General features: G+C 44.3%; 1 protein-coding gene across 1 annotated transcript in view; it reads right to left on the bottom strand.

The window, feature by feature from the left end:
- TGFBR2 (transforming growth factor beta receptor 2) overlaps window positions 1-21,423 on the bottom strand; it is a 90,356-nt gene extending 68,933 nt beyond the window's left edge. Inside the window, exon 1 of the mRNA XM_045436415.1 lies at window positions 20,932-21,423. Within this exon, the coding sequence (XP_045292371.1) occupies window positions 20,932-21,025 (94 nt within the window). The 5' untranslated portion in view covers window positions 21,026-21,423. The remainder of the gene's footprint in view (window positions 1-20,931) is intronic.
- Window positions 21,424-24,443: the final 3,020 nt, after the last annotated feature.

Below are 24,443 nucleotides of genomic sequence, written 5' to 3'. Positions count from 1 at the left end.
CATAAGCCATGAGTGGCAGCAACAGAAGGTCCCAGAAGTGAGAAAAATGGACCAAACTAGGTTTGCAACAAGCTGGAACCTGTAGAGGCTCAAGTCAGCTGGCACGACCTCTCAAAATGCAAATCCCTGTGCCTAAGATAAAAGACTGTTTAAAAAAAAAAAAAGTGAGGCTCATCTGACTCCTAAGGTATCAAGTAATTCTTATTAAGCCCCATTTCAATGACTGAAACATAATGCAGAGCCGAGGCGCACAGATTGAGTTTCCAGTCAAAGCCTACATAAGCCTAAAGCAAGGAAATTAACATTTTAGAAAAAATACTGGCTTCTTTTCCAAGGTTTTTTGGAGGGTTTAAGTCATGGCATGCCAAGTAAGGCTGAGTTTCTAGAAGAACATAGCAGAGAGGTGACCGATGGCGGAGAGAATTTATTCACAGGGGAAAATCCCAATGCCCTCAGGGAAAGCCACCTTGCTAGACTCTTCTGATGGAAGCTAAATCTAATTAAAAGCATTCCTCCAGGGCAAGTTTTCTCCTTGGAGATTTCTACCTGCCTCTTTAACTTCTCTTTATCCAGTATTTCCAGGAGGAGTTTGAATGTTTCATAATCCCTACCGCTCCACAGGCATTGACGTTAAGCATATTTTTTTCTCCCACAAAATAATACTATTTTTATAGCCCTTTTAAGATTAAAACTAAAAACACAGATGATAAAAGAGGCCCCGGCTGGATCCTCCTAGAACAAAGTATTATAATTAAAGCGTACTACGCTAAAGAGTATTTTCGTAAACATTAGAATATCATATATCCAAGACAGAAACAGCCTACAATTCCAAAGTACAGGACTGGAAAGGTATAAATAATGTAATCTGCCTATGATTATAGGTGCTAAGAAATTATCTGATTGTGCTTCATCAGAGGACTTGAAGGGAATGAGGATTTTAAGGATATTCTATAACTGTTCTGTCCATGATGGAAGCCAATAGCCACAGGCGGTCATTTACATTTAAGTGTAACTGAGATAAAATAACATTTAAAACCCAGTTCCTTAGCTGCACCAGCCACCTTTGAAGGCACAGGTGGCTAATGGTTAGCACAGTGGAGAGCACAGACATTAGATATTGTCACCACTGCAGAAAGTTCCAGCAAACAAGTGCTTGCTCTCTAAGAGGGCTATACAATTTGTCCCAATGTTGTCATGGTGATTATGAAGTAAAAAGCTCCCTAAATACCACATTTCTCAGCTATTGGCATCGTTCTCCACTCTAGTAAATGCCTTGCAGTGGTTTATATACGTTGTCCAATCAATCCAACCTCCCTAGTCTCAAGCCCATTAAAATGGCATTAGATATAATAAAAGTATTCCATTGAGGCTCTACCCAACTGAAACTCTAAATTCTTCAGATTTCTAAAAGTATGAGGCATATGTTTGAGATACTTGGGGTGTGAACACGTCAGGAAAGCATCTATAAGTGAGGTCTGGCAAAAGAAAGTGCCCCCTTGGAATTAATGAATTTGTGCCCCTGTTTGGTTTGCTCATACCTCATTCCAGAAGAGTCGGCAGACTACTTTGTATGAAGCGAGATCAGCACAGAACCTAAAGATAAGGTGGAGACAGTAGAGGTTCTGCGATGCTTAAGAGCTTCCGCCTATATCTTCTGAGGTCCAACGAAAGAACTGTTCTTTTTTTTAAAAAAACCATTAAGTGCCGGTGATGACACCCTAACCCTGATGTGGGATCAGAATCCAGAAGGGTGCAGGTGCTGACCAGGTGCACAGGCAGGTTGGGATGGGTTCCGCTGCCCTCTGCTAGCTGCAGAGGCATCAGAGGAAAAGAGAAGAAAGGCATTCACAGCCTTCCCATCACAAACGTCTGGCCTGGGGATGGTTCGATTACGTCCCTGCTTACAATCTGCCAGTGACTCGGAGAATTAAGCCCAACTACATGGCCTGGCATTTAAGGCCCCGATGATCTGAGTATCTTTCTGCTGAACGACGTCTTATCAGAACCCCTATGATATGTTCACCCTTTCTTCCTTTTCCACCCCCAGCGTGTCCGCCTCCGCATAAGATCTACCATCCCCAACGTGGTCTGCCCAGGCCTCAGAGAGAGGGCAGTGCCTCTGCCAGCAGCTGGAAAGGAACTCAGAGAATGGCCTCTCCAAGGACACCTGGCATCTGACACCTTCCCCAAGGAGAGGCCCAACTCAGTGAGTGTGCCGACTGTCCGCTCTGGAGGGTGGAGTCGCTCGGGAGAACCAGAAGAGTCCTGGCTGTGGTTGCTGGGTATATATACACTGCAAGCAGGCATCCCCCCAGCTTCCCTTGGTTCCCTTGAAGCAGGTGCACGAATACAACCACTGAGGAGGGCCCAGCGCTCCGATTCCTTCGGCCTTGGTATTTTAACCACCTGTACTGTGAGACAGGCTTTTGGATGGGTGTGTGTTTAACCCCACTCTGCCGATGAGTTTCCAGAAGTAAAGGGATTTTGATTCTCCCCTCATTCTCCAACAAAGCCTTGCCCTTATTTGTTAATACTGGATTTAGAGTCAGGAGTCATAAATGGTACTACTTTGTTGCGGGACATTAAGTGAACCCCTCGACTTCTCTGTGCAAATTCTCCATTTGTAGAAATCAGTCTGTCTCAACCTGGGTTCCACAACAGAATCATCGGGGGATCTTTTAAAACAATTATCGATGCTCGGGCCCTCCACCAGGGCGAATGCATCAGAACTTCAGGCGTTTGGCTCAGGCACTGGGATTATTTTAAAAGCTCCCCATATGATTCTAATGTGCAGCCGGAAGTAAAAAAAGTAAATACAGCTCAGGAAAGGATTTATTGTGTATGGAGTAAAGAGCTAAACAGGAACAAGCTCAGGGGTTAGAGATAGGGAGCAAGGCAGTCTGCGAGAGAGGAGGGCCTGCCTGCAAACCATGCCTCTCAACTTGGCCTGGCTGCGGGGAAAGTTGCAAACTGCATTATTAACAGAACATTTTTATCAACGTACACGGGTTGGGTCAAACCCAACCCAAGTGATTTTCTTATGTGACTCAAACTCCAGTAATGTTTTGGGATAGGGCAAGGATCATAAACATAATCGGTCCCAAGGCATTTGGTTGCTGTTGTACAAATTCTCCCTTGGAAGGTCACTTTTATTTATTTTTTTGTTTTTCTTTTCTTAATGTTTATTTATTTGTTTTGAGAGACAGAGAGAGAGCATGAGCAGGGGAGAGGGGGAGAGAGGGAATTGTAAGCAGGCTCCACACTGTCAGCACAGAGCCCCACGCCCGGCTTAAACTCACAAACCGTGAGATTGTGATCTGAGCCAAAATCAAGAGTCAGACCCTCAATCAACTGAGTCATCCGAGCCAACTGAGCCAGGTGCCCCTGGAAGGTCATTTTAGGTTAATTTTTTAGTAGGGATTTTACATATTCCTATGTTTTTAAAGGGTGGAAATCCTTGGTCAATCACCAAGGGCATGAGTTTGAAGGGAGATCTGTTTGAAGACCTAAGGGGCAGGCTTCCTGAGAAAGCTGAATTTCTAAAGGGCTTTGACTCCACAAGGCAAAATGAATAATGACTTCAAAAAGTCCAACATAAGAAAGTGTTATCTCCTTTCAGATGCACTACCAAAGGAGTTAATAAGATAAACAGCTCCTAGATCAGAGTTCGCGGCTGTGGACAAGTTTTTCCTTCAGATAATCACAAAGCTAAATAGATAGAACACATAAAAAAATAAATTTTAAGTCAATATAGTCCTACAGCTTAACTTCTCTTCTTTGTCTCTGTGGTATATTTTCTTTCTTTTAACAGATATATACTGAGTACTATCTCACCAGATCTGAAGAAGGATCACCTCTGAGATGTTCAAAATTTGAATATTCTTCTAAATACAGTTACATCTGCCTTAACAGGAATCGGTATGCACAAATTACCATTTTTAAAAGGATTATATAATAGGTAGTATTCTAGAAGATTTACTATGAAATCCCTTTTAAACAAGAAGTACATGAAAAGTAACACTGAAATCCATTCTAATTTGAAGAAGATCTGATTCTAATATAAATTCATGAACCCAGTCATTACTTAAGGAAGATCATCTTTTCTAGGAAATTTTCCCAGAGATGGAAAGATCAGAATAATCCTCAGTCCCAAGTCCACTGGAAAAGAAAAAAAAAAAAAAAAAAAAAACAATGGTAGAAAAGAAGATAAAGAAGTCCATACTATAGTGTGGGAGCTGATTTGATTTGTTTCCTTAACCAAAATTAAGTAAAATGACATCATGACTCAAGTTCTCTTTTTATGTTGTGGGGGAAATGGCATTTCTGGAACAAATTGCAGGCAAGCAGGAGTGTCCGTTAGCTTTGTGTAGCTCGCAAGCTGAGTGCAGTTTCTGCCAATCAAGGTCATTCTTTACCATATCCTTTGAAAATGTCAGTCAAATAAGTCGGCTTTGCTACTCCTCAAGATAGAAGCTACTGTATACAAAAGTAATTTATTTTTTTACTTTTACTTACGTATTTATTTATTTAAATAGTTTATTGTCAAGTTGGCTCACATACAGTGTATACAGTGTGCTCTTGGTTTTAGGGTACAAAAGTAATTTAGGATACCCAGTAATACTGGATGCCTGTGTTTCTTGTGTTCTGCCAGTCAAAACAATCTTGTTCTTCTCCGTATCTTTACTCAGACATTCATCTCTAAGAAGTTCTGGGAAAGGAAGCCAAGGACAATACTTGACCTCTATGCCTATATGGTGAAGACACACCCTTCCTGTGTGATTATGGGAAGCATCCCAAAACTCTGAAGACGAGCACAACTACAAGACTGTGGCAAAGCCATAGTCTTTTATAAATGGCGACATGTGCCTACTGGCAATGGTGATATAACCCTCGGGAAGGCAGACCGCATGGTGTTTAAGAGAAAAACTGCCCTACAAGAAAAGGAGAACGAGAAAAATAACTCATTATATAGCTTCAGCTCTAGGAAGACCGGTGACAAAACCCTCAAAGAAGTGTATCTTGAAGGAGGGTATTCGCCAGTCCCAAATATGGTTTCCAATTTTTGAGGCAAAGAAAAGGCTTCCGATGTCAATCCTACGATCCCGTCTTCCTCAATTTGGCTACTGAAATATAAAAACATGACAGGACCATAGCGTTTGTCTCACATTTTCTTAGAAATTAAGCAGCCAGGGGTACGATGACTAAAAGATGGTAAAATGACAAAAACACACACTTGTGATGCTTTACAATGCCTTAGACGGTTTCATCTTTCTGGGCTTCCATTTCCATATTATTGGTAAAACAGGGTAATTATACCCACTCAGAGGGTCGTTTCCAAAATGAAATATGATATCCAGGTGAAACTCTTTTACAGATAATAAAGCACTCTATTAACATAAGGGATTATTTAAAAATCGTTATAACCAGACATGGGCAATATGTTTTCTTCAAAGTTATCGGACTAGACTCTTTTCCCCACTGGTACTCTTTCCCCCATAAGTCTCAGAACTCATAAAGTTATTCAAATCACTGCTCTTTTCTGTTTTCCTGACACTAGTTTTTTTATCTGCCTGGACAATTGGCAATGACTATTTTTACAACGTTTGTTGTGCTTTTCATCTTCATTTAACAGCTATTTGAACAACAAAAGACATTTTCCGTGTTCCCAAGAGATATGCACCAGGGAGGGCTGTGGGCAGAAATGTTCACCACAATCAGGACGTTCTGCCACAGCCCTGGTCACTGCTGATAAAGGGCACACGAGTGGCTTTCAACCAGCACAATCATCAGCTGCTCACTCTGATCCCTTCATTTTCCCCTAACTTCAAAGACACGTCAATTCAGAGAGCACGAGTGCCAAGGTGGGCTCTGTGGTCACTTTGTGTAACAAGGGAAGTAGATTTAAGATCAGGGACACAGGATCAATCAGACATTCAGGGGCTCCCTCTAAATACTCCTTTATTATTATTATTATTAATTGACGTATACTCAACATACAATATTGTATTAGTTTCAGGTGTACAACACAGTGATTTGACAATTATATACATTATCAAATGCTCACCGTAACTCACTTTCACACACGTTTTATTAAAGTACTGATTGTAATCAAAACAGTACTTTGTATCAGAGCTCACGGTGAAGATTCCCTTCCCAGAACTTAAAGATGAATTACAGAACTCTCTATGAAAAGAGAGAAGAAGAAAACTGTTTTGATTAGCAGAAGATGACTAACAGAGGCATCTAACGTTTAGTCAATTGCTTTTAAGAGGAGTTATACCTTGAGGAGTAACAAAGCCAGTGAGCTCCGAACAGAGTTAACTGTAGCCCCGACAGTTATCCAACAAGTAAATATGAAACTAGTAGGAAACTAGATTCCTTCCTTGGCCCTGAAGATAAGTATTTCATTAATAAACTGGTAACAGGAGACGCTCTGAGTTTGACAAAATGCTTTGCACAGTGATGCATAACCGATTATATAATTGCCACAAACATCCTCACCAACTTCATTGTCAAAATCTTGAAAGATAAAAGGTTTTCAGCAGTTTTGAAAGCTAATCAACATCCATCAAATTAAAACCATTTCCTGTAAGTGCGACGGAATACTAAGACATAAAATTCTTATTTCATCTCCCTTTCTCCCTGGATAGAACAGAAAGGGCATTGCTAGCCATGCCTAATGTTATGAACTCATGGGTAGCTCCAAAATTTCCCTGGAGGAGGGGGGTCTATGGGTGACAATCCAGCTGGAAGAGAGCTAGGGGCCATGTCTACAGCCTTTCCAGAAGGTGCAGCCAGGAGTCATCTTTGCAATATGGGATGTCCTCCCTTGGGCAGGTGGAAGGGTGTTTTCGGACACTCTCCATTGCACTAAGACTCCTTCATTCAACTGTCCCTTCCCCAACTATCCCAACGGCAGGAGATAACCCACAATTCATAAAAATGAAAGGCAGGAGTGGCAAAAATAAATAAATAAATAAATAAAAACCTGTCCTGAGTCTGATGGTATTATGATTTCCTTTATGACTTTTTCTGGCTTCTACAGTCACAACACGTTGGGCCGTCTACAAAAGATTCACACACAAGAGGATAAATGAACCAAAGGCGGTCTGTGACGGACGGAAAAACAACAGGCTATAACACCCACAGACTACAGCTCCCCCAAGTTCACAGAAGCTAAAGACAGAAGACAGGGGATCCTCCACTGCAAAGAGCAACTTACACGTATCAGATGGTTTAAATTTTCCCACAAGCCCAAGGTGCCCTCAAGGTGGCAATAAATGACAAGACCACTGATGACACACTTGGTGGTGAAAGGGTAAACAGTCTAGAAAAAAATATTTAAATTTATATAAAAAAATATCTATAGTTAATATTATAGATATAGATCTATCCATCCCATCTTGGATTTATAAGCAGTTTCCCTGGTCTTTAAAAGCAATAAATTCTAAACAGCAACTACCTTTCAGTGAGAATACACACTGAGTGCCAGGAAAAATCAGACAGAAGGTTCGCCCTCAAAGAATTTTCATTCTAATAAGGGGCACGTAATACAGCCAAGAGTAGCTTGGCCACCAAAGCCACCTGAGTGTGGAAGCCAGGCCTGTTAGAGAGGCTGCAAGGAGAAGAAAGGAGATCTGACGGGATAATAAGCTGAAAACCCAACAGAGGGAGTGGCATTTGGTCAGGCATTATTTCAGCATGGTGGAGGTGTTGTAGGACATGGGTAGAGAATGGGAAAACGTGGGGGAGCAGAACAGTCAAACATAGAAAATCTAAAAGCAAAAGGATGTGTGAGGAGACCCAGTCTGAATGGAACCAGGGTCCATAGCATGCTTGAGAGAAGAAGGGGAAATGGGGGAGAGGACTGGCCTCATTCACACATGCAATCATCAAACCCATCCTGTGAGTCTTAGGAACCATCAGTGAGTCTTAGGAACCAAGGATACTGATGCAGCGCCTGACCTCAAACAGAAAGCAAGGGCCATGTAATCAATCCCCGAGATCGACAGAGAAGATCCATGGAAGGCTTTCTAGCAGGGGTCACCTGTTCAAAATGAAGTCTGGGGAGAAGATTTAACTGATGGCCATGTATATTTATTAAAGAGAAAAGGGACAGAGGGTGTCCATGGGCAGAAACCACTGAGCTTCTTACAGACGGCAGAAGGTAAGAGTTCAGATTTTCATTATGGTAGCATGATTTAAGAGCAAATATGAAAGCAAATGGTTATGCATTTCATGTAATTAGGTTCCTGTTGTAAATAAACATCTGCTTAAGAGATTTGAGGTATTAAGATTTACAGTTATCCTGCTGAATAAGTTGACATTTGATATAAAAGGCAGCAACATGAGATACAAGTTTCAATGGAAAGTTTTTTCAGTTTTTTGTTTATTTTGGTTTTTGCCAAATACAGTTAAATTGTCAAGAAGAAGAAAAAAGTCAGAAGATAAAGTTATTTGAAAAAAATAAGATCAGGAAGAGGTATGAGAATTGGTTGTTGTTGTAACTGCTAGTGACCCAAAATTCTTAAAGATGAAAGTAACCAAGGTGCAAAAAAACCTGCCTTATGGTAAATAAAATACAGACACCAATCACAGAAAAAGCCCATGGTGGTGCTTAGAACATCTAAAATAAATGTTGATGGATTCAAGAAAAATTTAGTGAGTTCTCACTCAGCATCAACCAAATAAGTTTCTCAAGGCAAAAGAATTTTTTTTTTTAATGTTGAAGAGGAAAACCATGTCCCGAAAAACCGGGCATTTATTCATTACTTTACTGGGTACATACTTTATATACAGCACAGTGCCACCCACTTTCAGAAATGCCAAGGTATGATAGCTCTTAATTAAGGCCTACAAATGTCAAGGTAGTCTGTGGTTAAAAGCCTAATGAGTAAACGTGATAAATGCCATGAGTTCAGCAGAGAAATGGATCCCTGGGATCTTGGTTGTTGGTCAACGGTAGAGCCATGGAAGACGCTTTGGGTAAACAGGGTGAAACTGACTCAGTAATTGACCTGAAGCGCTGTCAGAGCATTCCAGTCTGCTAGCCTTGGAGCATTAGTTACATACGGTTTAAAGGGGGCCTTGTAGCTAGGGAGGACTCAAAACACCCTCCGAAAACCAGGAGCTACTACTCCCCTGGAATCCTTCTCCTCCTCAGTGGCAGAAGCAAGTCTGATCTGATCTCCCAAAATCACTGTAGATCCTTTGACTCCTCTGTGCAAAATGCTTTAATGCTACCGGAGCAGGACTTCTCAAGTATGTACATGAATCACCCCTGGATCTTGTTAAAATGCAGATTCTGGACCACCCGTTGAGTAGCCAGGTATTAGAACATCTTCAGTTGCTGTTATCAGGCGATGATGTAAAAGCAATGTTTTGGTGTCAGAATGCTTGAGCTCAAGATCTGAACCTCAATCTGTATTATAACACATGAAAAGTAGATGTTAAATGAGGTTCGTGAAGGGGTGAGCAACTAGGACAAGCAGGGCTTGCTGGAGGTGATGGAAAACAGAAAATAGCAAAAAAGGAAAAGACTGGTTGGCCTGTGGCTCCTTGCAGTAAATAAACAGGTGATAAGAGGCAATAAAAATTATATGATTAATTATAATAGAAATGATAAGAATAAGAGAGTGCTCAGGATGGGCTGAGACTGTTAGAAAGTATTTTACAACAATAGGATTTAAGGGATTCCACAATGTGACCGTGGGGTTTTTTTTTTTCCTTTTCACATATTTGAGGTCAAATTTTATCAACATTTTCCCCCAATCCTATGGGTTTTGGGGAACAACATATAAAAGCGAGATGTAGTAATAAGATAGTCATTCTAAGGAATAGTTAGAAGATTCCTCTTTTGTGCTAACTGGTGTCTGCAGACACTACAGAAATGTAATTACGGGGCTCATAGCTACTCTTCTGCCTAAAAAAAGCAGTCTGCAATCTGCCAATCTGTAGCAAATTCTGTCTTTTCTGAGACTATGTTAAGAAAAGTGGTAGAGAAATCTTTGAAAGGCAGGAGAAGACTAAATATATTCAGACGAGTTTCCTTTCTCTTCCCAAAAAACCCATAGAAGCTCCTTTAGGACGTTCTTTTCCTAGATACAGCAAAGCATTTCATAATTGTCTTCCTCAGGAAAAGCCTTCCCAGACATTGTAACCAATTCAGGGGAAAGCGGGAATGAGAACGCCATAATTAACCAAAGAGAAATGGTATTACCACCAAACCAAGTAAGCCTTTTCTTCAGCAAAGAAGAAGTGCTAGGTTCAAGCAAACATGCTATTTAGTCAGGGTGTATGCTCAGGCACCTGTACCAAGAAATTTTCAAAATAACTATGGTTTCTTTTTCTTTTTTCAAGAGTAGTCATCTCCAACAAACTCCAAGTGGATGTTTATCTGTCAGTTCTGACCTGTCATGACTTTTGAGTTTTCTGCTTAGATTAGTTAAGGATTATGTTTTCTAAGTCAGTTTCAATGATTTCCTCCACTAAGCTACAAAATGAAACATTTCAAAACAGAAAAAAACTGGAAATATCATCTAGTCCAATTCTTGCCACTGTATGCAGAAAAAAATTAGACCTAGTGGGGCCGAGGGACTTAGGCAAGTCACCCAGACACCTTGGTTGTCATAACACACTTTAGTCTTCCTCAGCTGTCTCCCAGGCAGAATCATCACTCAAACTAACGGTCAGATCTGGGTTTCATTCAAGATCAAGGTTCTGTGATAATTACATATTTACAATTTCTTTTCTACTTGGCATGGGGCCTCCAAACTAGGGAAATGATGAAGGGTTTAGCTAAGCGTGGAGGGGGGGGGGAAGTTTGGGTTTGGTGATGTAACAATGCAGACTTCAGTCTCTGTTTATATGGGGGTGGGGGTGGGGAAGGAGGCACTTCTATTTACTTTTTAGGCCAAAAAGCAAATCCTACCATTAAGCATAGAGTTGGATCTTATGAAGCTTTTAAATTTCAGGGCATTTTTTAAGGAAAAGAATACAAAAATTAAAAATAGAAATTTAGGTATGAAAGCAAATATTTAGGATTTAAAATGGCATCTTACAAGTTACAAATTTTAAAAAGCTACAAATACCACAAACATGAAATTAAAAAAAAACAGTTTTTATTAACTGACATACCTTTGAAATATCTTTGCTACCTTTTTTGATTGCATATTCTTTGATCACCTCTTCCAATGATATTTTACAATACTCTCTATAGAGATAATAGAAAAATAATTCAGGGGTGCCTGGCTGGCTCAGTTGGTTAAGCATGACCTTTGGCTCAGGTCATGATCTCACGGTTCAGGAGTTTTAGCCCCGCCTCGGGCTCTGTGCTGACAGCTTAGAGGCTGGAGCCTGCTTAGGATTCTGTGCCTCCCACTCTCTCTACTCCTTCCCTGCTCATGCTTTGTCTCTTTCTCTCTCACACAAATAAACATTAAAAAGAAAGAAAGAAAGAACTCAATCTTTGCTCTAGAACTGCTGATCAGAATTTGTAATTTTTTAAAAAATATTTAAACTTATTTATTTTGAGAGAGAGAGAGAAAAAGCAAAAGCAGGGGAGGGACAGAGAGAGAGAGAAAGAGAGAGAGAATTCCAAGCAGGCTCTGCACTGTCAGTGCAGAGGCTGACACAGGGCTTGAACTCATGAACCACAAGATCATGACCTGAGCCGAAACCAAGAGTTGGACACTTAACAGACTGAGCCACCCAGGCGCCCCTGTAATTTATTGTTTAACAGCTTGGAAAAAGTTTATTTCAGCTTCGTAAGTCATTTTAAGTGATATCCTATAAATATTTGAATTGCCTCTAAATTTGGGAAAACCTCCATCAAGTTTCTTTTATACGTGAGCCGTGATATTTAGGGCACCGCAAGATTTCTTAAATATTCTTCAACTTGATGACACTCGCTAACCACATTGCCAGTCCCCCTTCCAGAGCCAGAGATGGGCCTATACCAAGGATAAGCCTTGCAAGTCACATCCCACCTTGGCACACCATATATATTCCCTACATACTTACACATCCTTGAATTCCCCCCCAGTCCTCCCAAATAAAGGGCCGGTTTTGCTCCTTGATGACATAAATATTCCACAATGCATCAATGGATGTATATATTTCATTTTCCTACTGAGGTCACAAGACAGGCATGATGTCTGATTACTTGGCGTATGAATCAAGCACTATTTTATTTAGCTAAAGAGATTAAATGGGATAATAAATGAAAAAAACACTAAAGCGTCAGAAAAATGTTGGATATAATCATTATTTTTCTCAGCCTCTATGTCCCCCCCCCCCCACCACCCCTGCTACAATAGAGAAACTACTTATGTCAATTTAGGCAACCTCGCCTTCCTATAGTATGTAATGTAACAACTGGGAAACCAGGTGTCTAAACCAAACCATCTTGGTTCCAATCCCAGCATAATCATTTGCTACCCAGGCAGACTTCGCTAAGTTTCCCAAACTCCGGAGGACTTACAATGAGCATTATAAAATCTACCTCATAGAGTTGTTTTGAAGGTTAACTAATAGAGGGGCGCCTGGGTGGCTCAGTCGGTTGAGCGTCCCACTTTGGCTCAGGTCAGGACCTCACAGTTTGTGGGTTTGAGCCCCGCATCGGGCTCTGTGCTGACAGCTCAGAGTCTGGAGCTTCTTTCTTCATATTCTGTATCTCCTCTCTCTCTGCTCTTCCCCAACTCGTGCTCTGTCTCTCTCTTCCGCTCTCAAAAATAAATAAACATTAAAAAATTTTGTTGAAGGTTAACTAATAGAGATGTGATGCTCAGCATGATCCAGGAAGTAGCAAGATCTCAAGAAGCGAGCTACACACATTATTGGGAAACCTGTTCATGAAGGTTCCTGAATAAAGCTTCCTGGAGAGAGAGAACTTCCTCACTCACAGGGAGCATGAGGCCAATTTGATATCCCTGTGTAGAAAAGTTTCACAGAGTTTTCGGATGGCCAGTCATATCCACAAAGAGCCGACTGAGTTTCCTTCCAAGTCAGTGAATTCTCTGTAATGATTTACAGCTTTCTCAGATAAGCCCTGCTGTGGCCTATGCTCTAAGTATGTACCAGACTTCATATTCTCCTTCGAAACGTTCCTGTTTGTTCTGCCAACTCCCCGGCTCCCCAACATGCATAGTTTGGGCAATCTATACCTTTGACAGGGTCAGAAGGGCTTCTTCCTTCTTAGCACTGTTCTACTGTTCTTGTTTTCCTTACAGAGGCTTGAGAGGGCCGTGGATACTCATGTAAAAATATTTACAGTAGTGGAAGAAAACATCTAGATAAGTCTCACCCTGCCCTAGTGTTCCCGACACATGGAGGAAATGCAACTAGGCATTGGGAAATCTTTAAAAAAAAAAAAAAATGTATACGTGAAATAGCACACAGAACAAGTCAAATGAATAGAACTAAAGTTTCCTTCAAGAAAATACTATAAGAAACTGAACTGCACAAAAAAAAAATACATTATAATTACAAACAGTCTTAGCTTTTTCATGAATGACCAGTCTCTCCAGGGAAAATATAATACAATCCACAAAAACTAAGTTTGTACCCCACACCTCTGCAAAGGAATGTTCTTGAGGCCAGATGCATCCCCAGCACTGGAAGAGCCAGGGCCAGGACAAATAGAGGCCCACACACCACAGGTCAAAATAGTGGACGTTCTAAATTAAGCTGAGAAACTATTCAGTAAAATGGGTTTTGTCCTACTTCCACTGACAAAATATAACTTCATAACACTTTGCAGGACCAAGTATCATTTTAAAACTCTTGCACTACTCAAATCCCTCCCTAGAACTGGGTGTTTTGGGTAAACATTGTCCGGGGCCTGGCCAACAACATAGCTTCCTCTTTCCACTGCCCCTTCCATCCTACATCAAGAGGGACCTTGTAAGACATGTACAGACACACAAAGCTGTAACACTCCCCTGAACACACCCCATACACACACAGCTGCCCCTTAGCCATCGCTCAGGTGCACAGACTAGTGGCTATATGGGCCCTCACCAAAATGGGCCAAAGGTCCATATAGTCTGTCAAAGCTAACAGGGCCATCTGGACAGCGAATTGTGGTTCCCAGGTACCCGAAACGTGACCTAAAAGAGGGAGGAATTTGGATTCACAGGCCCACAGTCTCCTCACCCCATGGACAAGGGGTCTGACTTGAGAAGAATAAAGGTAGTGCCCTCTACAACCAAGGGCAGAGGACCCTTTTGCCCATACATTAGGCCTATATTTTAACTGAGCTGAAATAAACTGGGAGGGGGAGGAGATCTCATCACAAAGGAAGGAAGGAAGGAAGGAAGGAAGGAAGGAAGGAAGGAAGGAAGGAAGGGAAAGTGGAGGAGGTGAGGAGGCAAGGAGGGAAAGAAGTGGGGGGAGGAGGGGAGGAAGGAGGGTGGGAAGGAGGGAGGGAGGGAAGGAGAGAGGGAAGGTGGGAGGGAAGGTGGGAGGGAAGGTGGGAGGGAGGGGGTGAGTGAGCTGCATATTTTCAGAGCAGGCAGTCTTTCCCACTCACAGCCTCACTAGTCATAGGCACTTAGTCTGCAGCTAAAGCCATCCTAAAGAGCTGTGCTTCGGCCCCATAAACAAAACAAAGATGTTAGGGAACCCATAAGAGCCTAAGCAAGCCATGCTGAGTTGACTACATGTAAGGAGGCAGTTGCTTCCTGCTGAGTGCCAAGACCTAAAAAGCTGATCATAGCAAGTAAAAGGCCGGAACTTATCATGAGGAGAAGAATCTTAACCACCTGCAAGCCTTCAGATTGGGTGGACCTCAACAGTCGAATCTTCCCCGTTTGGTATGCCTGATAAAGTCTGTTCCTTCTGCTCTCACCAACAGTCATTTGTGGCCTGTACGCAGAGGCTGAGCCTACGTGCCTGGAATTTGGGCAGAGGCCCCTTTTGCCCACACGCTAGGCCTGGATGGTGCTTGTCCAATCGCCGCCAACAGTCAAACCGTGGGTCACATGAAGGCCTCTGTGATCAGACTAGAAGAGTAGAGTTTCCTTGCAAAGAGACTGCCCTATCTTGATTTTCTGTAGTACAAAGAGAGTCAGGAAGGAGGCAGATCACGTAAGCAGAGCAAATCATGAAATCAGAAGCACTGAACTGATCCTATCAGAGGGTCAGTTTCCCCTTGCTGAAACACGGGGACTCTTCACCCCCTCCCGAACTTCATCTCAACTTCTGTACTCACAGATACACCACGTAAAAGAGCCAAGCAGAATGCAAGCCGGGCAAACTTTGAATACACACACACACAAACCTCGAGTGACCTTGAGCAGACTCCATCTTCCCCATTTATAAATAAAGATAGCAGGCTTCTTCTGAAGATTAAATTAGATCAGCCATGTCAAGCAGCCGGCTGCGAGCAGATTTTCAAATGCTGGTTTCCCTTCTCCCCACTTCTCCCTGAAATGAGCTAATGTGCCCGCTCGGCCTTCTAAACCCTCCTGACATGCCAGGCAAGGAAGGAGAATGATCGCGGTGCCCAGGTCAGAAGCAACAGTACACGTGGGGGGACACAACATTACACGGAAAACAGGTAGCACAAAACACGTGGTGAGTGTTCTTACTGCTAATGCTTCTCTGCTAAGTCACTTCCCCTGAGAATCATGCGTTAAATCGGCCAAAGCTGTAAGTGAGGACCCAGAGAGCGGAAGGTAACAAGGTAGCGGAGTTATGCTTTTATGTGGAAATTGGCTAAATAATGCCATGCTCTAGCCAGGAAGTAGGTTTCCTCTGCACCCTATTTTAAACTGTTTTGGTGGTTTGCATCAGACCTAAATAACATCCACACAGCTCTGCAGCAGAGAGAGACTGCTCGAGGGCCACTCTGCCCTTAGACCAACTCTGCGTCACTGCTTATAAACCAAAACATAAAACCCTGATGAAAAAAGAAACTTAAAAGCTATATTTAGATTTCAGCACTTCATTTTTAATGAAAGTCTCCTTTCGACAACCTTCTAGAACAAAAAAAAAGGAGAGAGAATTCAGGATTTACTGGAGAATTTCTTCGGTGGAAACCCTAACGTTTTGGAAGGGCTTAGAATGCCTAATGCTAATTCAAAATGCATAGCTGAAGGGATTGGATGAGAACTTTCCATCAGAAAGTTGTCAGAAGTTGAAGCCTCTTATGCCATATCTGACCAGAATAAGAAAACAAGGACATAGGATAAAAACAGCCACACTGCCCACTTAGATCAGAGCCAAAACGATCCCTTTCCTTTTTAAATGTTTATTTATTTTTGAAAGAGAGAGCGAGCAAGCAGGGGAGGGACAGAGAGAGGGGGGTATAGAGGATCTAAAGTGGGTTCTGTGCTGACAGCAGACAGCCCGATGTGGGGCTTGAACTCATGAACCAAACTCACAAACTCTGACCTCAGCCGACATCAGAAGCTCAACCAACTGAGCCACCTAGGCACCCCGGAGCCAAAACTATTCTAACCAAAAGTAAGATTTTACCATTCAGACAAACTCCCAATACATAGTGATTGCCTGGTTGTTAAAATGCTTGACCTGGATTGTTCCAGCAGCTCAGCTCAACATTTCCTGGGTGGTAAGGTCTTGGCTCAACCTGGGGTTGAGGTTTCTTTAGGCAGATGACATTTGAGCAAAGTGTTGTTGTTGTTTTTAAGTTTATTTATTTTGAGGGGTGGGGGGAGAGCATGAGCAAGGGGCAGAGAGAAAGGGAGAGAGAATCCCAAGCAGACTCTGTGCCATCAGACAGAGCCCAACACGGGACTTGACCCCACGACCCTGGGATCAGGCCTTGAGCAGAAGTCAAGAGTCAGACAGACGCCTAACTGACTGAGCCACCCAGGTACCTCTACACTTGAGTGCAGTCTTAAAGACAAGGGAAAGTTATTCAGGGAGCAGGAGGTGTGAACAGAGAGCAGCTTGAACAAAGACACTAACTAAAAGGGCTAAACTATTCAGGGCGTGTGTATACAGGATGACAGGGGTACACTGGGAAAATGTGACACTTGGTGGGATGCAGTCTCAGAATCAAAGGACAACCAGATCATGGAGCATCTTGTGAGGCCTGATTGAGGACTTAATAATAATAATAATAATGAAAGCTGCTATTTATTGAGCATTTACTATGCTGTGGGCACTGTGTTAAGCACTTCAAAGCTTTATTTCATTTAATCTTTACCATGGCTCCATAATCCCCATTTTACAAATGAGGGAGGGCACTGAGGATGAGAGAGGAAGGTTTCTACATCAGGCAACACAGCCAGTAAGCAGGAGATGGTTCTGGAACCCAGGAGGCCTCGATTCCAAAGCTTGTATCTCTAAGCCTATCCTCAAAAGAAAGACTGGATGGCCACATTGGGTCTACCACAATGGCTACCGAGTGGGGAACCAGGGTGGCCCAAGTGGGGACCTACAACATGGCAGGTATAGAAAAGGACAGATCAATGGAAAGAACAGATGTTCAGAGGGACGGAGGAAAAAAAAAAACATTCAACAGGCACTCCTATAAGAACATTCAACAAGCAAATGGGCTTTTGAAAGAGGGGTCTAGGAAATAAACCACCAGGGTTCATTAACGCCTCCAAGTGCACAGGGTTAAACTATGTGTCCTTGTTTATGGAGGCCTTTCTTTTTTTTTTTTTTTTTTTTTTTCAACGTTTATTTATTTTTGGGACAGAGAGAGACAGAGCATGAACGGGGGAGGGGCAGAGAGAGAGGGAGACACAGAATCGGAAACAGGCTCCAGGCTCTGAGCCATCAGCCCAGAGCCTGACGCGGGGCTCGAACTCACGGACCGCGAGATCGTGACCCGGCTGAAGTCGGACGCTTAACCGACTGCGCCACCCAGGCGCCCCTATGGAGGCCTTTCAAAGCCCTTGCACGAGGCCTTTCACACCCTCCCAAACGTTAAACTCAATGAGAGCAAAGACCAAGTCCCATCTTATTCATTCAGGACAGTGTCCTCAGGTCTGAGCCTGGCACAAGAACATACTCCATAAATAACTGAGAAGGCAGAATGAGTACTGGCCACTTTTTACAATGGCACCAATGAGGTATCATTCTTCATTGGAAAATTAGGGTTACAAAAAATAAAGAAAAAATTTTAAAGTAGCATTGATAACAAAGGATTGCTAAATTAAAATGGAAACCACGTGCGACACCTGGGTGGCTCAGTCAGTTAAGCGTTCGACTTCGGCCGAGGTCATGATCTCACAGTTCATGGGTTCGAACCCCGTGTTGGGCTCTGTGCGGACAGCTCAGATCCTGGAGCCTGCTTCGGATTCTGTGTCTCCCTCTCTCTCTCTCTGTCCCTTCCCCGCTCACACTCTGTCTCTCTCTCTCTCTCTCTCTCTCTCTCTCTCTCTCAAGAATAAAGAAACATTTAAAAAAATAAAATGGAAACCTTGTAGCAGTTATGGTAGCTGCACAGACTGTAATGAGGACTCATCACCATGGGGTGCTACCTTGATAAAAGGCAATAAATCCAAACTATGATGAGTTTTTTGTATAAACCATAACTGGTGAAAAGTAAGCTGTTATTAAAGGAAGTGGCCTAGGGGTATAAATGTGTTTTCTGAAAAGCAATAGGACCAAAGATCAAATTCCGGGCCTAGCAATCTCTAGTCTCTGACCTTGACAAAGTAAGTACATAACATGATTTCAGGAAAGAAGTTTATCTGTGTGACACTTTTACCAACACTGAGACCGCCACAGAAATCTCTTGTTAGGTATTTGAAAAGTACAAGTGGCATTTTTCAGATCTGAAGAGTTTTTTGACATTTAAGATTTTCCCCTAAAGAGTAATTACTTAATTTGGGGCATTCGGGAAGAGTGGGTCTATGAAACAAACAAACAAACAAACAAACAAAAAAGGATTTAAGAACATTTCTTCGGGAAGTTTGTTCTTACACTGAAATCCTTTGCCCACTTATCAGTCTGCCAAACAGAAGATGGGACTTACTTAGGTGACCTAACAAGACACGGTCAACAATCTCATTTCCTCCCATCTTATCACACATTAAGCTGCTCTGAAAAAACCTGGACAGTTTACCAGTTATTTTAGAAAAATCCTGAAACCGTTTACTTACATGGAAAATTAAAATGCAAGTGGAAGGTAGGTTTCTTGTTTTCATTATAGCTACCTTCAACCTTCAACTATCCTTGAAAGTTTAATTTCAAATGAATCCAAATTCAAAGTGATTCCTTAGTTCAAATTCGGAAACTTTAATTCCATCAAAATATGAAACCTGTGGGTTTTGCAAAACTGTTCAAAAGCCCGAATGAAAAGCCACTAGGCTCTTAAGCTAATTGTTTAAAAATGTGTATACAGATGAAATGAAACGGACTCATGAAGTACTGAGTCTGGAATTTGAAAATTCATAAATCTTATCCTCGTAAACAAAACCTAACGAAATCAGGGCCTGCTGATTTCCTTCTTTCGTAATCTGAAACGAAGAGTTTTAATGACTTCTAACGTACTCGGAAAATGAAGGGTGCTGTTTCAAATCTTTACTAGCAAAATATAGTTCAGTTTTTAAGTGTCTGGAATATAATCAGAGACAGTTGAACATTGTGGTGCTGCAACGTAGGAAAACATCCAAGAATGAAATACTAGGATCTTATTAAACTCAAATGCGCGTTAGGACGTTATGTTTACAACAGTTCTTCTGCCTTATTCCACTGAAAACTCCCATCTCCATGCCACGTTCCGTATGAAGCATCATTTTAAAAAGTTCTCAATCCACTTCAAATCCTCTGAAAGGTACCATGTAGAACCCGGTGCTTCTCTCTTCTGGACAAACATAAAGGTCAAGTCTGCCTGCGGCCCCTTGGGAAAAACAAGCAAGTACCTGAAGGTGACGTGGCCTGTCAGATCCTCTACACTCCCTCCCAAATCTACCTACACAAGGCATCTCCAAATCACCGAAGGGGAAAGGCAGCGACAAGCGCTACCAATGAAAGGGATGTAAAACTATCCCAATGTAACCATTTTACAAATGAAGGAACTGAGGCCTTGAAAGGTCCAAATACTCAGTTCACCTTGACCCCAGCTGCAGACACTCAGTTGTCGGAATCACAGCTGCAAAAACTTTAACTTTTAAGGTCCCGGGGGTTCCGCACTTTCCCCAGCAAGTCAGTAAGAACTCAATTCCTGCATTTTCACCTTCAGAAACCTCTAGGAAGCGTACGGACGGTCAGGAATCGAACCTTTCCAGAACCCATCAACTCAGGGAAGGCAGGGCTATCTTGCTCCAGGCCCCATCTCCAGCACCCAGCACCTAGTAGGCACTGAGTTCGTAATTCTCCGCCTTCCACCTGACCATCCCTGCTCCCCTCCCCGTCCACGCCCAGCCATCAGCGGGGCCAGAGAGCTTTCCTTGGGAAATTGTTTCTTTCCTTGAAACTTGCAGACAGTGACTGCGGGCCGAGAAGCCGGCCTGGGGCGACGTGCGGCGCCTCCCCCGAGCGAAGGCTGGACTCGCTGGCCACTGAGGGGGGTGGCTCGGCCAGAGCCGGGTGGGCGCGCGCCTTCGGCCCGGGCCGCGGCGACCCCAGGTGCGCCAGCTGCTCTGGCTGCTCGGCGGCCTCGGCTCCGGGCCGCGCGGCTCCCCTGCCTCCTTCGGATGCCCAAGCAACTTCTCAAACTTCCCTTTCCGGGGGTGGGGGCGCGCCTCGGACGCGGCCGGCGCAACGCCTTTCCTGCCCGCACAAAGGGGGCCCGACGTGCCCCGCGCCCCCTTCCCCTCGAATTTTCCTCCTCTTCTGAAAGAGAAACGCACACCCCGGCGCCCCTCGGGGAGCCGGGCTGCGTGGGTGCCGCCGAGGGAACTTTCCCGTTTCCGCCCGAGCGCCGGGCACCCGGGGCCGCCTGTCAAGCGCAGCGGGGACCCCCGGCGCCCCGCCGAGCCCGCCTGGGGCGAGGGGGGGGCCACTCACCGGACTTCAGAACGTGCGGCGGGATCGTGCTGGCGATGCGCGTCCACAGGACGATGTGCAGCGGCCACAGGCCCCGGAGCAGCCCCCGACCCATGGCAGCCCCCGCCGCTCGTCATAGACCGAGCCCGGAGCGCAGCGGACGGCGCCTCCCGGAGCCCCGGCTGCGCCCCCGCGCCGCGCCCTCTCGGGACCCTGCGCCGGCCGGCCGGGCAGATGCGCGGGCCAGATGCGGCGCCGCTCGCCAGCCGGGAGGGGGCCTGGAGGCCGGCGGGGCGCGGGGAGGCCCCCGGCGGCCGAGGGGAGCTGCGCAGGAGGCCGGCTCCTGCCCCCGGCGAGTGCGCGCGCGGGGGTGTCGTCGGTCGGTGCGCGCGAGTGACTCACTCAACTTCGCCCGGGCGCCGCGGGGGAAACAGGAAACTCCTCGCCAACAGCTGGGCAGGACCTCTCGCCGCCCGAGAGCCTTCTCCCTCCGCTCGGCTTTCAGCCCTCGCTCTCTCTCCTGCCTGCCAATCACGTCCCTGAGACCGGCCCCTCCGAGGGCTTTGGCAAACTTTCAGCTGCCCCCGCCGCCCTCAGGAGTTGCTGGCTCCGAGCATTTGCCCCCCCGCGTGACTAAGGGCACGCGTCTCAGAAAGTAGCCGAACACAGCGAGTCTGCACGCTTTGCACGAGCTCCCGCACCAAGCATCCTCCCCCTCCGCACACCCCCCTTTGCATTGTTCCCGGGTGCCCCGGAATCGTGTGTTCAGCCCCCCAAGTGCGGCCCCCGCGAGCGGATGCCGAAATCTGAGGCGTGAGCGCAGTTTTGTTTCAAATAAAATAGCAAGCAGTGCCTCGAGAAACTTTTGTTTCGTTGTGAAATGTTTTCCTTACTGTAGGTCCAAGTCCGGAAGTTTTTTTTTTTTTTTCCTTTTTTTCCCCCCCTTTTTTTCCCTCAAGCTTTAATGTGCGTGTTAACCAAATGAGTATCTTGCTAAGATGTAAAATTTGTGATCCAGGACCCCCAAGCTGCAGCGTTTCCGAGGAGCTCTGGGGTGCTGCCTCCCGTTTTGAACTGCCCCTTCCTGGGGGGTGGGGGTGGGGGCGCTTCAGTGAGTGTGAAGGAGCAGCCACCACAGAGGGATAGTGGTGGGACATTTCATGTGCAGAATGGATGGAGTCTGGCAGTAAATGTTAATATCAAAGTGGCCCAGGAGTGAGAGAAGTGCCAGGGTTTGCACGCCCATACTGCCTGTGAAGAGAGAATCCTTAGCGCCTCTGCAAAAGGGAAAGCTGGGGCAACTTGGAACCCTCCCTTCTTGCTAGGGTGACCAGGTTTGCCGGAAAAGAACCATGTGCACACCTGTTTTGAAGTTCGATCATTCAAGGAGCCCCTTTTCCTTTCCCAAGCGTCTTGGTTGGGTAGGGAATTATATGCTCATCCCAGTTCCAACCGTGTACCATTCTCTGGGCAGGAGATCTTCCAGCAGGTTACACAATGAACTTATTTTCTTTATCTGAGAGAAACATTTGCAGAGGCAGGTGGCCAGGTTCATTGGGAATAAAAGCAAATAGCTCTCCCAGGAAACCCAACACCGGAAAACCTCCCTGTCAATCTAAGAGTTCATTTGCTTGATCCTGAAGCCATCAGCCTTGTCACCATTGTTCCACCCAACACGGAAGCTGCCTCTGAATGTCTCTTAGGAAAAGGCCACTTCCCAGCCCTCTTGTGTTCCGGATGCTGGAAGCGCAGGGAAACCAGGAGGGGCTGGGCATCTTCTTGCTCAACCACAGCCTCGCCAAAGCTGGTGCCACTTGAGCCGCCAAGGAGAGTGGAGTTCGAAATCTGCTTCTTGCCATTTTCTCCACTGCCAACCCTTGGGCGGGAGTCTCCCAACCACCCATCCCCAGGCCTGGCCATTCTGGGCCCCCAATTTCTCAAATCAGAGCTAACGTCCATTTTTCAAAGTGCAAACCTAATTATCCCAGTCCTCTGATTAAATGCATTCAGTGGCTTCCCACTGCTCTTGAGAGAGGGTAGAAATTGGATCCTTCAAGGCCCTTCCTCTCCTGCTGAGAGCCTTCTCCAAATTCCCTAGAGCATGTCCACTGTCCCTCTTGTACAGAGCCACCCCTAGGGCCCCCTTCCTTCTCTCTGTTCTTCCTTTCTTCTGCACCCAGCCAATTCCTCGTCTTCTTGGTAAATCCCAACTTCCTTGATGGACACGATTTCCCTAACCTCTCTGAATAGACTTTTTATTATATGTTCTCTTGGCACCCTTATGCTTCTCATTTTTCACACTTACTACAGGTATCGTTGTGTCATTATCGGTGTCACTCTTTCACTTCTATTCCTCTCCCCAGCTCAAGTCCAAATTTTTTGAGGACAGGGATTAAATTTTTCCCTCTGCTCACCATTGTGAGCTTAGTTCCTAGCATGTAACAGGTGTTTAAGAAATAGCTGTTGGATAAATGAAAGAATGAGTTAATAAAGATTTAGAAGAAAATTGGACTTCAGTGCCCTACGTAGTCCACAACTCTGGAAAGGCATTCTATTGCCTAATAAATTGAGATGTAAACAGGCTAGTTTTTAGCGACAGGTGATGTCACTATTACTTCCTCTTCTTTAAAAAGGAGAAGTGTGTGGGTATTTTCTTTCTTCTTTTTTGTCTAAATTTGCCCAAGTTCCTCTGGACAGCTTACATATACTTCCTTACTCCTCCAGACATACTGAGAAGCAAATAAATGCCCAGGTGATCCCAAAGGCTTTTTTCCCCCTAGATTTAATGCAAAGACAGATGTTTTACATTGGCAGAGGCCAGGTTTAAGATACTCAGTTCCGTGGCAGAGAATTTAACTGGAGGGCCTTTGCCATCATGTGTTAGTAATGTTGACTTTAAAGTTGTTTGCCTTTAACATTTCTGATTTAATCCCCAATCTCCTGTGAAATTGAGAATCTGAATTTGCCAAATGCAAACTCATCCTTTAGAAACCATCAGCCCGATGAAATCAGAGGCCTGTAAACTCACACATACTGCAATTTGGCAATCTTAAACATTTGTCAGTTTGACCTTCCTTTTGGGATTCTCGCCGTAAAAGAAGTCTGATACTCTCAGTTAAAACATTGCTTTCACGCAGAGTTTTATATTTGACTCAATATAATTTTCAGTTAATAGACATATGCAAAACTTGGGGCCATTTGCAGATAGAAGCAAAAATTAAAACCCCAACTCCTCGGGACTTAAAAAACAAAGAGTAATTTTTAGGCCCTTACCAATTTGAAAAACAATAAAAACCAAGTTGAACCAAAGTTAAACGGCTTGAGTGTCTTCACATTTCCAGTTTTACAACCTCTGAGCACGCGCGCACGCACACACACACACACACAATTGCACTGAATCAAAATGGTTAATTTAAGCCCTGCATTTTCCAGTTGTGATAAGCCAGAACTTTCCACTCCCCTCAACTTTTTGACACGCAGCTGCTGAGGTTACTGGCAACCAAAGCAGTTGACAGAAGACTGCTCTTCATAGA

This window comes from Leopardus geoffroyi, chromosome C2 (genome assembly GCF_018350155.1).
Source record: "Leopardus geoffroyi isolate Oge1 chromosome C2, O.geoffroyi_Oge1_pat1.0, whole genome shotgun sequence".
Classification (NCBI taxonomy): domain Eukaryota; kingdom Metazoa; phylum Chordata; class Mammalia; order Carnivora; family Felidae; genus Leopardus; species Leopardus geoffroyi.
The sequence above is the reverse complement of the archived record's forward strand: the minus strand, read 5'-3'. Positions and strand labels throughout refer to the sequence as shown.